Here is a 12,714-nt window from a genome sequence, read left to right as displayed (position 1 = left end):
GCCGGGATCCCCGGAGCCCTCATGTCCCTGGCTTTTCACAGTAATCCGGCTTTGGGGGACGGGATCGTTCTGGCTGTTTTAGGCTGTTTGTGAGGGCAGGTGGGAGCTCGTGCTCTGGGAAGGGGAGCGTAGGAGAGCTCTTTTGTTGAGCAGGGTGATGGCTGGGCTGTAGTTTCACACGCGTCTGACTGTTGGCCGTTCCCTGGGCTGAGTCACGGCGGCTGCGAGGAGGGATTCTGTGAAAAATACGCTTCAGGAGTACGAGCTGTAAACGGGAAATAAAAGAAAATGCCAGATCTGCTCAGACCCAGTATCTTCAAATTGTACGGAATCTGTGGCTGTGATCTCCCCCATCCTCCAGCGTGTCCATAGTGCGCTACCCGGGAATCGGAAAAGCTTGCTTTTTGTCGTTTTTGCATGTTCTAATTGTGTGTGGCTATTAATTGTGGCTGTTAAGCCACAGATACTTCTGTTTCGCAGATGCTGGATGCGAGCGTGTTGTGATGCGTTTTAAAACTTAAACATGGTGTATTTCTGCTTTTAAAAAAACTGCTCCGCTTTGTTCCCCAGAGAAACTTTATACTTTCCCGTTGCTTTTAGAAAAGCACTTTTACAGCACGGTTAAGGGCCGGGGAAGACCAGCCTTCGTCCTGGCTACCTGCCTTCCTCTCCCGGTCCCGGGGGCGGCTTCTCGGGTTAGCTTTTCCTGCCGCTTTCTCCGGGATCCGGGAAGCGGGGGGTGCGGGGGAAGAGCAGCCTCTCCCCGGGGCCGCCCCGGCTCCGCTCCGGCCCTTCCCCTTCCAGCGGCCCCGGGGGGAGGGCGTGGCTTGGCCGGGGGAGGGCGTGGCCTGGCCGGGGGGCGTGTCCCGGCGCGGCGCCTCTCCCACTTCCTCCCCGCCGCCCGCGCCGCGCTCTCCCCTACCTGCGAGGATATGATGTCAGCGCCTCATTACCCTAATTATGCTGACCTCATAACGCGGCCCAGCCAATGGGGCCGCCTCGCTCTCCCCACCTGCTAGGAGGAGAATTCCATCATTCCTGGGATTCCTTCCCCGGGCCCGTGGCAGCAGAACGGCGCCGGGGCCAGCGGCGCCGGGGCTCGCCGCGCCTCCTCCGCTCCGCTCCCGGCCCCGGCCCGGCGGTAAACAAGCAGCCCTCCGCTTCTCCTTTCCCCCTCCCCGCCTCCTCCTCCGCCCCCTGCTCCCCGGGAGCACGCTGGTGAGTGTAGCCGGGGAGGAAAGGGACAGGTCCCTCCTTCTCCTGGGCGCTGACAAGACGGGACGGGGCAACGGGGGTTTGGCCGGGACGGAGGAGCGAGTGGTGGAGCCTCCCTCTCTCCTCGCTGTCCTCTCCCGGGGGGGAAGCTCTGGGGTTGTTGGGGAGGGGAGGAACCGGGGCTGCCGCCGCCGGGAGAGCGGGCCCGGCCACCGGCGGGACGGCGCGGACACCGCGCCGTCCCGCCGGTGGCCGGGCCCGCTCTCCCGGCGGCGGCAGGGCTTGATTCCGCCGCGGGCAGGGTGGTTTTCCTGGGAATGGACAGCCACGGGTGTCCGGGAAAGCCGTAGGGCATCGCCGGCTGGGCCCGGGAGGCGGCAGTGGTTGCGGTGAAAGGTGGGAAAGCCAAGGGGTTAGGAAATATCCGGAGGGAAGTTTCCTCTCCGGGAAGTTATCTGGGAGCTGGGGTGGGTGTGGGTGTATTTTGACTGCCATCTTAAATTCACACCTTGGCCTCCGGAGAGGGGATTTCTCTGGCAGAGAAAACCCCTGGAATTCCATCAGTCCCCTGGTGGAAATCATCTCGAATGAGTCTGAAGGGCGCTGTTAATGCTTTTGACTCTGCCTCTGGTACAGTCCGTTTGTAGGGATATTTTCTTTTAATTTAATTTTTAGCAGTGCAATTTCGGTCTCTTCAGTCAAACTGGCTTTATGTTTCCCAGACGTAATCAGAAGTAATTAATTTTCTGAGTCGAGCTGACTGCACGTGACACCGAGTGCACCCCTTTCCTGAAAGTGCCATGAATGGGACTTTAACAACCGTTTCCACTGACATTTGAGAAACCATGAAGCTGGCTTGCTTCCCTTTTACTCTGTTGTTGCATCAGGGTTATCAGGAACAAGAAATAATGGATGTTTTTTAATTAAACGAAAGAGGACTAACTGATGGAGTGCTCCAGGATTTCTCCTGTAGGGTAATTTTTCTGATTAGATTTTCTCTAACTTTAGAATAGGGAGCTGTTTAAAGCACATTCCTCATAGAGGAACAAACTGTAGGTTGTGAAACCTGAGTGAAATTCTCTTTGCAGGCAGTGGTATTATGAACCCTTAGATCCAAAACTGTATAAAATCTGGCAGCAATCTGCCTCTCCTGCCTTAAAAATACATAAAATTTTCTTTAAGGCTGTTATCCAAATGTCTTGGCTTTTATTTGTATTTTCCCATCTGTCTGCTTGTGAGGATATTTCTAATGTAGGGTGTGTTCTGCTTAAATCCCCTACATCTCTCTTTTTGTCAGTGTACCAGCTATAATCTCGGTATTTGGGATCAGTTACAAGAACTACTTTCAGGCATAATTAAAACACAGATCTGGTCCGTTAGACTCCTGGTAGAGTTTGGCTGTGCCTACGCTGTACCTTTGCATTGTGTCTGGAAGCAGACGACTGGGCTGAAGCAGTTGCTGCCGCATCGCCAGCATCTCCAGCGCCCGCTGTGGGGAACGGGGTCGGGGTGCTGTGGCACAGGATGCTGCAGGAGTTGCTCGCCGCCTTTATCTTCGCTCAGTAGCGACTCGGTGAGAGGGATGCTACCACCCAGCTTTTACACCCACCTTAGAGTAGGAATTAGGCTGGTTCTGTAAACGATGAGCACCCAGAAGTGTTGCTGGAAGGGGCAGATCCAACAGGCTGGTGGTATGAAATACGGCTAATAGCAAAAATGGGATTAAAAGAATCAATGCAGACCTTTGGGGTGTGCTAACTTGAAGAAGTGCATTCACATTATAAAGCGTCAAGAGGTTCTCATTTAAATATAAGTAGCTTTGATAACTAGTACGATATGGAGACAGCGAGAAGGTTAACTTTGTTTTCAGATACGTTTGAAAGTTTTCTATTAGAAATGGTAGTTTCGGTTCTTTTACTATGGTTAGATGTTTCACGGAATGTTTGCAGCAAAATGTATAACATACATACAGGATGCACTGAGCGATCTTGTGGGTACAAGACACAGTCACGTTAGACTTTTCCACCTTGAGTTTCTTATGTTTGCTAGCTTTTAATTCAAATACCATTGGTAACAGCTTTCTTCTTAGAATGGTACCTTGTTAAGGAGGATTTACGCAACGAGAAAACAAAAAGCACAAGGTAAAACGCTGAAGCTTTGCTTTGAGCTTTCTGTGCGATAAGTTAAGTTGTCGTTTCTGTTTGAAGATTTGCCTGTTCAAACACATTTTCCACATGCAAAACAAGCATGGTAAAAAGAAACAAAGTACTGAATAAATGCATTAAAACAAAAAGGCGGTATTTCAATGATTTCCTTTGGCCAAGTCGCCTGAACTCACTCTGGAGACTGGGAGTTGTACATGCAGAAGGTTGGTCACCGCTCCCTGGTAATCACAACCTAAACCAAGCGCTTACAGTTAACGTTTCACACGGGTATCTCAACACAGGATTTACATATCCACAAGCAGAAGCTCTGATCTGGGTGCAGCTGCAGGAATTTAAACGTATTTTGGCTATTGAGGACACACTGAATAAATTCCATGTGCTTATCGTTATTCTCATTCACAGTACAAATATGCTTTGCTCTCTCCTGTCTTAAAAAAATTAAAGATGTTGACCTGGTTTGCATCAAACGGTTGCCTTATCTTCCTTTCCCCTGTAGATGTATTGATCGTGCTGATAAGTCCTGTCTGGATTTCCTCTTCAGTTTAGCTTTCTTCCCTTGAAATCACCCGGAGTCTCTTTCTCGAGGTACTTCTGGTTATGGATTTGACTGGGAAGTACTGTGCCTTTATCTTCCAAGATGTCAGCTGCTTTTGACCTATTTGGCCATCCTCTTCAGTTAATCTTGTTTTTCCTTGTCTTTACACTTACTTTACTTCAGTCCTCGCTCTTGTTTCTTGAGGGTCTCATTCTTGTCTCACTTTTTCACTGCTTGATGGGCCTTGTTTATTCATCCGCTTCTTCTCCCTCCTACCTTATCTCTGTAATTTCACCAAATATATTAATTCAAGAACCAGAGTTCTCTGCATCACTGAAAACTTCAGTCTTTCTCTCTCCTTGGCATCATGTAGATGTCTATCTCTAGTTCACACTCAACAAGTTTAAGAGAGACCTCTTACTAGTGTCTGCGTTCAGATGGTTCTTATTAAGGTGTTTGCAATGTCTGTTGGCCTCACTGTTATTCTGTCAATCAGACCTTAATCCAAGTTTCCTTATGACTGTGACCTCTCTTTAGATCTTCATGTCCAAACTATGTCTAAATCCTTCTGATTTTTCTTATTTGCACAGCATGTCTTTTGTATAGGCTTTTTGCTCTTCCCAACTTTTTCCTTGTTTCCCTCATCCGACTTGTTACTTCGGTTACCAGTTAAGATCCATTCAGGACAAAAGCCATCGTATCTCCTTAATGGAGATTACTGCCACAAACATAATCTTGCATGTTTCTCTTTCCTTTCTGTCCCTCCGCTATTCCCCCCTTTTTCTTAATCAAATATAAAGTTCTTCTCTTTATTTCAGATCTTTCCTGACATACCCCACTGTGAATAGTAACTTTCCTGTTAATAAACGTCCCATTGTTCAGCCTGCAGTTACTCTCCGTGCTGGTTTCTCGACCGCCTGTTTGCTTACGTTCCCAGCAAGCGACTTTAGGGATTTTCCCAATGTGCTTTCCTGGATGCTTGGAAGGTGCTATGTAAATCCATGAAATCACCGAACTGTTAACTTTCAAAAGCTTTAATTTCTCTATAGTCTTCAAAAAGATGTTGACAGGTACGTGCAAAGCTGAGAGCACTCCGTATGTGCGTGGAGCTGGGAAAAGCTTGGCAAGGAGAGGGAAGATAACATCCTGTTTCGTTGCACTAATGGCCGTTGTGTTCTTCAAGCGTTGAATGAAAAATTTATTAGTGGGTCAGCGTTTAGTAACTTACTCTATGATTTTACATTCTGCCTTTACTGTCTTTTAGAATGTTTTCTTTACTGCTCTGTAGGTGAGATGACAGACAGGTAATGTTGAGTGGAAGCAGTAGCTGATAAATAAAAGGACTCAGATATTAAACTAATGTTAGAAATTACAGTAGATAAAAATATCTTGAACTCTTGTAAAAGTGCTTTTGGCATGTGTTTCTGTAACAGTTAAGATTTTGTAACGAGTAAGATGCTTTTGAAACTGTTTCCGTAGTGTTTGAATCAGATTTATCCAGAGAAGTTCAGTTTGTGGCCTTGTGTTTCGCTAGTCACTTGTTGTCCCTTACAAGATGTGGGTGTAGAGCAACACTTGCACGAAGGCTGCCAGAGAGTTGCTTTTTGACAGGAATACTTAGAAAAACTCAACTTTGAAGCTGGTTTCTGCTGCAGAGACAGGGGTCTCTGTCGCACACGTAGAATTAGCTGGCTTTTGTCAGAAGTCTGCTTTTTAACTGGCCTTTTGTCAGAACCCTGGAAACTGAACTCTTCTTTCATTTCTGGAGCAAGACTCTTCTGAGGCTGACCTGGCTGTTCTCTGAAGGCGGTAGCAGTTGCTGTCCTTGCCCGGGTGGAATTAGGCTTTTAAGCTTTGAACTAAGAGAATATTCCTCCCCTCTCACTCTCGTAGGCAGCCTTTATTTCTTTCCTAAACTGTTACCCCAACTTGTTAGTATAATTTAGGGACAGAGGGACATTTCGTATTGTTTGAAAAATAATCTGGAAGTTTATAGCTCCTTGAAGATCATTTTCATAACTGTAAATGTTTACTACACATTTAAAAAATTGCAGTGTATATGGTATTGCCCTCTGGAATTTGCAGATCTCTGTATTAACAGCGTCCCTTCAAAGAAGCCCTTGAAGAAGTTTGAGCAACCTGCTCTAGTGGAGGTGTCCCTGCCCATGGCAGGGGGGTTGGAAATCGATGATCTTTAAGGTCCCTTCCAACTCCAACCATTCTGTGATTCTATGAATGGATGCAACGCTCCTCACAAGACCTTAACTGTTAGAGAAGCACTTCTGCAGCGCTCTTATGATGTGAACTTAAACAATATGCAAAGCTACAAAACTCTATTGAGGCCAGTTTTAGTGAAGCTGGTTTTAAAGTGTCTAATTTCCTGAATAGAATTAAGACTTGATTCCTGTTTCCTTCTCTCAGTGTGGACCTCTGTCACCAGCTAATTCTCTTACTAGGAGCGTGTTCCGGAAAGGCGTTGGGCATCTGCTACTCCCATTATTTGAAAATTACTGAAAAACTTAAAGAAAATGGCAATTTATTTTTGATAGAAGACATCTTAATATCTTTTGCGTTGCTCTTTATCAAGAGGGTTTTTCTAAAGAGTTGACCAACAAGTTTTGTTACAGCTGTCTTTGACGTTTAGGAAAGATCTGGTTTGTGCTAAATCCTGAGTTAGCCATCAGTTTGGTGTAGCTGCGTTGTCTGATCGGGCGTATTTTAATCTTCTTTTCCCATTGAATCTTCACTCTGTTAGAGGAATTTGCGTGAGTGGGTCAGGAATCAACACTCTGGGGAGAAATAAGGTATAAATAAATATAATAAATATAAATTTTAAACTCCAAGAAAACAAAAAGCAGGAAAGAAATCAAGCCCCGGGGCCCGAGGGATCAAAGTGGAATGATGCTGAAGGCTTCTTCAGTCAACACTCTCTTCCAAATCTCTGCTTTGATTTAGAAGAGAGTGTGGCTAAGCGTGATATAAAGAAATATTTAATGAAGACAAAATTAGTAAAATGAGAACGTAATATCTTGTTTTCTAAAACCTCTTGGCCACATGTAGTGTCTTCAAACGAAAGAGTTAACAGATTTTATAAGTTTCAGTTAAAATAGTGTTCCTGAGCAAAAGCTGATTCTGACAAATGCATGTTTTTATCCTCAAGCGTTGTACTTAGTTATTTCAATTGTGTCTTTTCTTGCACTGTTCTATGGAAACAAGACTGGATTTAATTCTTTATTGAAAAAATATTTTTGAAACTTAAAAATACTTTAAAAATCCTTTCTCTTATGCTCTAAAATCTTTGTTTAGCTTTAAAGTCTTTGACATTATTTAGGAAGCGGGAGAGAGGATAGCAAGGCTTATTATTTGTAGTGCAAAGTCAAGGAAATTGCTTCCCAAACATATGCTTGTTGTTAAGTCTATATACATGTGTTTGAGATTTCTGTAGTTGCCACTACCTTTTTTTTTTTTTTTTTTTTTAAGATCATACTATAAAATAAGTTACAGTAAACAGCTCTTATGACAGAACTGCATGCTAGTTTTGCGGGGGAAAAAAAAACAGAATCGTTAGCAGCCCTGGGTTTTCTCTCTCCATTTGTTTTCTTAACAGTTCTGTCTATGCTGTTGCCTTTTTATTTAAAAACACATATAAGTTGTTGGCCTTTTAACAAAAGCATCTTGACAACTTGTTGTTCTCTTCCTCCCTTTCCCTTTCATGTCTTTTGGAGCTTCTTTTTTAGTTTTTGAAGCTGTTCATGTGAAACTTTGAGAGGTTTATGTAAGCTGTAATACATTTATTATTGTTTTTTTAATGGGAGAGTCTGTTACTTAGCATAGTGCCGAAATGTGTGGCTTTATGTGATGGGGTTAATTTTTCATGTATGGGAATTATGTGTTGTAGAGGGGAAGAAAAACAGGGAAAAGCAGCTACTGAGGTGTGATTATGATTACACAAGTTACAGTTTTCTGTTCGTGTTGTTACATATATACACATGCCCCGTGTTTGACTATACGTTCATGAGTAAGAAGGTGTCTTAATGGCTTGTATCTTTGGATAATTCCACTTTAGGCATAGGAGAGGACAAGTTTATTGGATACTATGGAGCCAAAGCAATCTTCTGCTGATGTAGGTAGTGGGGGCAGCTGTCATCTTTGCTTCAGATGAGTTGCATCTTTGGATATTGTCTCAATTAGCCATTTATGGGGATGGAAGGCTGGCACGTGGGAGGCAAAAACGCTTACAACATACAGCAGATAACCCAGTCACAACACAGATGAGCAGTGGTCATCAGCCTGAGGCCAATACTTGAGATCATTTGGTCTTCTGGTTTGTTTTGGATGAGTCATTGGTGGGAAAGCTATATCCAGTGTTTCCTTGTTTTCAGCAATGACTTAATTTTGACAAATCCTGGAGTGGTATAACATGAAAAGAGCAGCAGAAACCTGGAATTTTGATTCTTTCTGCTATCACGCTGTTGTTGTTTATTACTACTTCCTTCTGTAAAACCTGATGTGTGTATGCTATGAACAAGTGGCTCAACACCTACTACGTTGCGGAAAGGACTTTGTGAGCTTACTCTCTGAAACTTTGAATTTTCCAGGATCCAGAGAGGAATGGAGACTCCATTGGATGTTTTGTCGCGAGCAGCGTCTCTAGTACATGCTGATGATGAGAAACGTAAGTCTGAAACTTAGTTCTCTGCTTTGTTGGATCCCAAAGCTTTATGTTTCTACTATCGGTCTACATGCTGGCTTTATCGATCTTTGCGTTTTCCTCAATCTAAGAAGAAAAATGTCTTGAGAAGCCCTTCAAAGGTTGTCTTCCTCAGGTGCGAACCCAATATGTTGCATTTAAATTGGTCAGTAGGCAAGGGAGAATCATTCCTGTTATTTTGAAAATGTAGTTAACAATTCATATAAAGGTGCCCCTCTTTTCCCAGTTGCATTTGCATTGCTGGGAGACACAAAGTTGTAATGGAGCTGCTGTCAAACTAAGGATGATTTGACCGCTCGTGCTCTCTAGTAATGTCAATTAGACCTGTTTTCATTTAAGAACACATAACTGGGTAGGTATGAGTGGGTTACAAAGGTTCCTTTTCAGTTGGTAAAACTGAAGAGGTAGACTGTTATCATGAGTAATGAATACTCCATTTTCCTCTCGCTGCTGCTAAGAGGTGAGTAGAGGATGTTAACCTTGTGAATGATCTCAGCTGCAGCTACAGAGGCTCGTGTTGCCAATCATTTGTGTAATATTTTTGCTTTTAACGTTCACAATAAGTGTTTAAGATGGGTTGACTAACGTTAGAATAGTGTTTTCCATTCCACCAAATTGCAGTGCTGCTTTGTAGATCAGATTGTTACCTGCATGCTTACTAATACATGTCTTTGTCAGGTTTTTGCTGAGTAGTGTAAGCGCTCAGGAAGTGTATGCGTCTTGGGTATCAACCTGGACAGTTGCTAACTAGAAAAATGGTATTTTGGATTTCAGACTGCTTTTGTGTGTGGCTTCTGTGGATAAAATAACTTTTTAAGATGAGTTCAGCTTTTCTTCTTTTGATCTTTGTTCCTTTATTCTGTATGTATTTTTTGCAAAGTAGTTGCCTTGAATATTGAATAAAAGAATTGACTTGCTGCTGTTGCTAATCAACTTCCTAAAGTAACTGCAAAGTAAACAAACACAGTGTATGTGGACAACAAATCTCTGAAATTTTGTGTATATGCAAATAGTCAAGATAAGAGTAGCTCGCTCTTTCAGAAGTTGGTAAAGTGAAGATTTCATACTCTGGTGAGCTCCTCTGTGTTACTGGCTCATAGCTTTGTAATGAATATTGGTTTGGTGTTCTTTCATGTTCACCTTGCTGCTGGATAAGTGCTGAGTTTTTACAGATCCCAGTGTAGTCGGATGGTTTGGTTGATTGCTACAGTTAGTGACTGTTACTGGCAAAACCAACAGCAGTGGAAGTCCTTGGGGAAAGAATGTCGACAGTGATTTTTGCCTGGGGGATTTCTCTCGTAAACTAACTTACATGTTTGTAGAAAAGGCAAAAGCTTAACCTATTTTTTTTAGTGCGTTTTTTATATATATTTTGAATATGTATTCTCAATTTTCTGAAGCTTAGGTGCATTCTTTTTGTTTAACTATTGCCTAAGACTCCAGTTTGATTTTGAGTTCCGCAGGGTAGGAATGTTGGGCTGGATTCGGAGAATCCAGAGGAAGTCTGATTCACTGCAACTTGCATGTGAGGAAGCTGATATGTGTCTGGTTCTAATTTACATTCCTTTAGTCTTACCACTTAGACTTAATTAGATTTATGCCACTCTGCAGCTTCTAACTTATGCTGTCTCTGAGTTTGTCCTGTTGTTGTGCGTATTGCACACCAAGAAGGCTGTTGTACGAAAAGCTGCTAAAAAGGCAGAAATGAGTAGTCCAGAGCAGCCACAGAACTTCCACTTTTTCACATCAGCTGTTGTGGAAACAGCACCAGCCAGAATCCACTGTGTGTTGCCGAGTGGATACTGACAGTTTGAAGTTAGTCTTAATCTTGAATTTAGCAATTATCCAGGAGTTGTAGCAGTGGTTCCCGTCTGTATTTCTGTATCCCTTATTCTCCTTGCCTGACAAGTAGGTTTCTACATAGGGTTTCTAGTAGTCCAGTCAGGACCAGAAGTGGGATAATTTCTTTTTTTCTTTCTTTAAATGAGATTACTTTCAGATACTCAATATCTGAACAAACTACTGAATTTATTTCCGTGATGTTTCTTCTATTCAGGTAATACGTACAGGTAATTTCACTGATGATTCATGGGAAAGAAGTTCCAACAGGGCCTTTTTGACATTTCTAATGATACCATGAAGTTTCCTGCTTCCAAAGTTTTGAATAAGGACTTCAGATTAATTTAGTTTAGAAACATTTCTACCTTAGCCCAAGTCTTTTATTTTTGTGCTGGAATAGAAATTTGTCTAACAGATTCCTGGTGCCCTTTGTGCATTTCACGGTTGAAATTTTATCCTGTTTTTGAATGGAAAGCAGAGGAAATCTAGCTGTATGCTGTGCTGCCGTGCCGATGCTAGCCAGTAACTAGTGGTTAGATTCACTAGTGAAACAGTAAATCTGCCTGTTAGGATGATTGAGCTCACCTCAGATATTTTCGTCTAAGCTATATGCCATGTAAGAGTTGAAAACCGCTAATTTGCCACTTTTTAAAGGCTGTTTTAAGCAATTAAGATATTGATTTTAACTATTGTACCTCAAAATTGTTCCTCTTCAAAGTAGTTTACTATTACAGTTTTTATGAGAAAATAAAGGTAGCCTTAACCCTTCTTCGCTGTCATCTAGTGTGAGAAGTATATGTGGAATGCATATAAAGTATTTTTGAAGCGAGACTGTGTGTGCTCCTACCCAAGGTACAAAGCTGGCTGAAGTTGTTGGCGGGCTCTTGTTCGTACATACCAATAATTTTCACTACTTCTTGTTTTGAAAGTGTTAGTACTATTTGTACACAATCCCTTGGTCCTCTCGGAGACATCTTAAATCGCAAACTTTTGCACTCTGTTATACTTTAATCCCATCTAAACCTCAACTTCAAACTAATTTTATATAAATCAGCAGCCTCCAAGTGCGCTTACTGAATCCAAGCAGTGCAAGTACAGGCTCTTGTTAAAAAACAAGGTTTACTTCCTCAAGCTGGTAGGTGTTGAATTTTATTCTTGTTTGTCTGGGTGTATTCAGAGGAGGAATATTACCAGTATTTATGAATTTAATTCTTTCTAACATGAAGGATCCTCTTATCTCTGTGGGCACTCACTGCGGTGCCAAGTAATGTAGAATGGCGTAGGTATATATGCAAATCCCACTCTGTTTAAAACAAATACCTTTAAACTTACCAGCACTTAAAGAAATGAATGAGAGGTATGGTCATGTAGATTTCCCAGAATGGTTATTGATTTCTTAAACAAATATGACCTTCAGTTATTTTGGTTGGGGTTTTTTGCGGCTGCACCTGTGTCAATAAGGCTGACCTTCAGGGATATGTTTGCACTATATGTTGCTTTCAATCCCATCTCTCTTTTATTTCGTGAACTGTGCTATATACTGTATTTCAACAACTCCCGGTTTAAATCGTTCCGCACTTGTTATTGAAGAAAATTTGTCAAATGCATTTGGTTATCTTACTGTGTCGTAGAAATTATTAATTACAGAAAAGAAATGCTGTAGTTCTGTATTTGTAACGATTACCACTGTGATGTAAGCAACTATTTAAGCTTATGGTATAGTGGGTCTGTACTTAAGTAAAACCAACAAAACAACCCCCAAAAAAGCTGAACAAAAGAAAACAGACACTCCTTTAGAGGTGCTAACAGTTAAAAGGCAAGGATAAGGATTTTTCCTAATGGAGTTCATTGTTTACTTATTGTCCAGACTTGCCTTTATCCTTTGGGTGGAAGGAAAGCATACAATGATGTAATTATTAGCCAGTCATCTTGAAGGCTGTCACTAATTGCTCACCCTTCTGTAGAGAAGGGAAAGGGTGTAGGAAGGCTGTGCTGGTTAGGAGCAGCTGGTCGGTGCCAGGGGAGGTAAAGTGCAGCTATTTTACCTGGGAGCGGCATCTGCAGGGCTTTGCTGGGCTTTTTCAGTGCTTCAGAAGTGGGCTTGAGCTGAAGTGAACATCTGTAACAGCTGTGTATGTATGTGCATGTCACGTTATCAGGGCTGGAGACCGTATTGAATGTGGGTTATTGTACAGTTGCAAAAATCAAGTTTCCAGTGAGAGGCTCAACACTACTCATTACTCTGCTGT

At 42.6% G+C, this 12,714-nt stretch overlaps 1 protein-coding gene across 1 annotated transcript in view; it reads left to right on the top strand.

Moving 5' to 3' along the window:
* Positions 1 to 12,714, top strand: part of VGLL4 (vestigial like family member 4) — a 105,704-nt gene that overhangs the window by 11,497 nt on the left and 81,493 nt on the right. The window contains exon 2 of the mRNA XM_074152483.1: positions 8,514 to 8,590. Within this exon, the coding sequence (XP_074008584.1) occupies positions 8,514 to 8,590 (77 nt within the window). The remainder of the gene's footprint in view (positions 1 to 8,513; positions 8,591 to 12,714) is intronic.

This window comes from Numenius arquata, chromosome 8 (assembly GCF_964106895.1).
Source record: "Numenius arquata chromosome 8, bNumArq3.hap1.1, whole genome shotgun sequence".
Classification (NCBI taxonomy): domain Eukaryota; kingdom Metazoa; phylum Chordata; class Aves; order Charadriiformes; family Scolopacidae; genus Numenius; species Numenius arquata.
The sequence above is the reverse complement of the archived record's forward strand: the minus strand, read 5'-3'. Positions and strand labels throughout refer to the sequence as shown.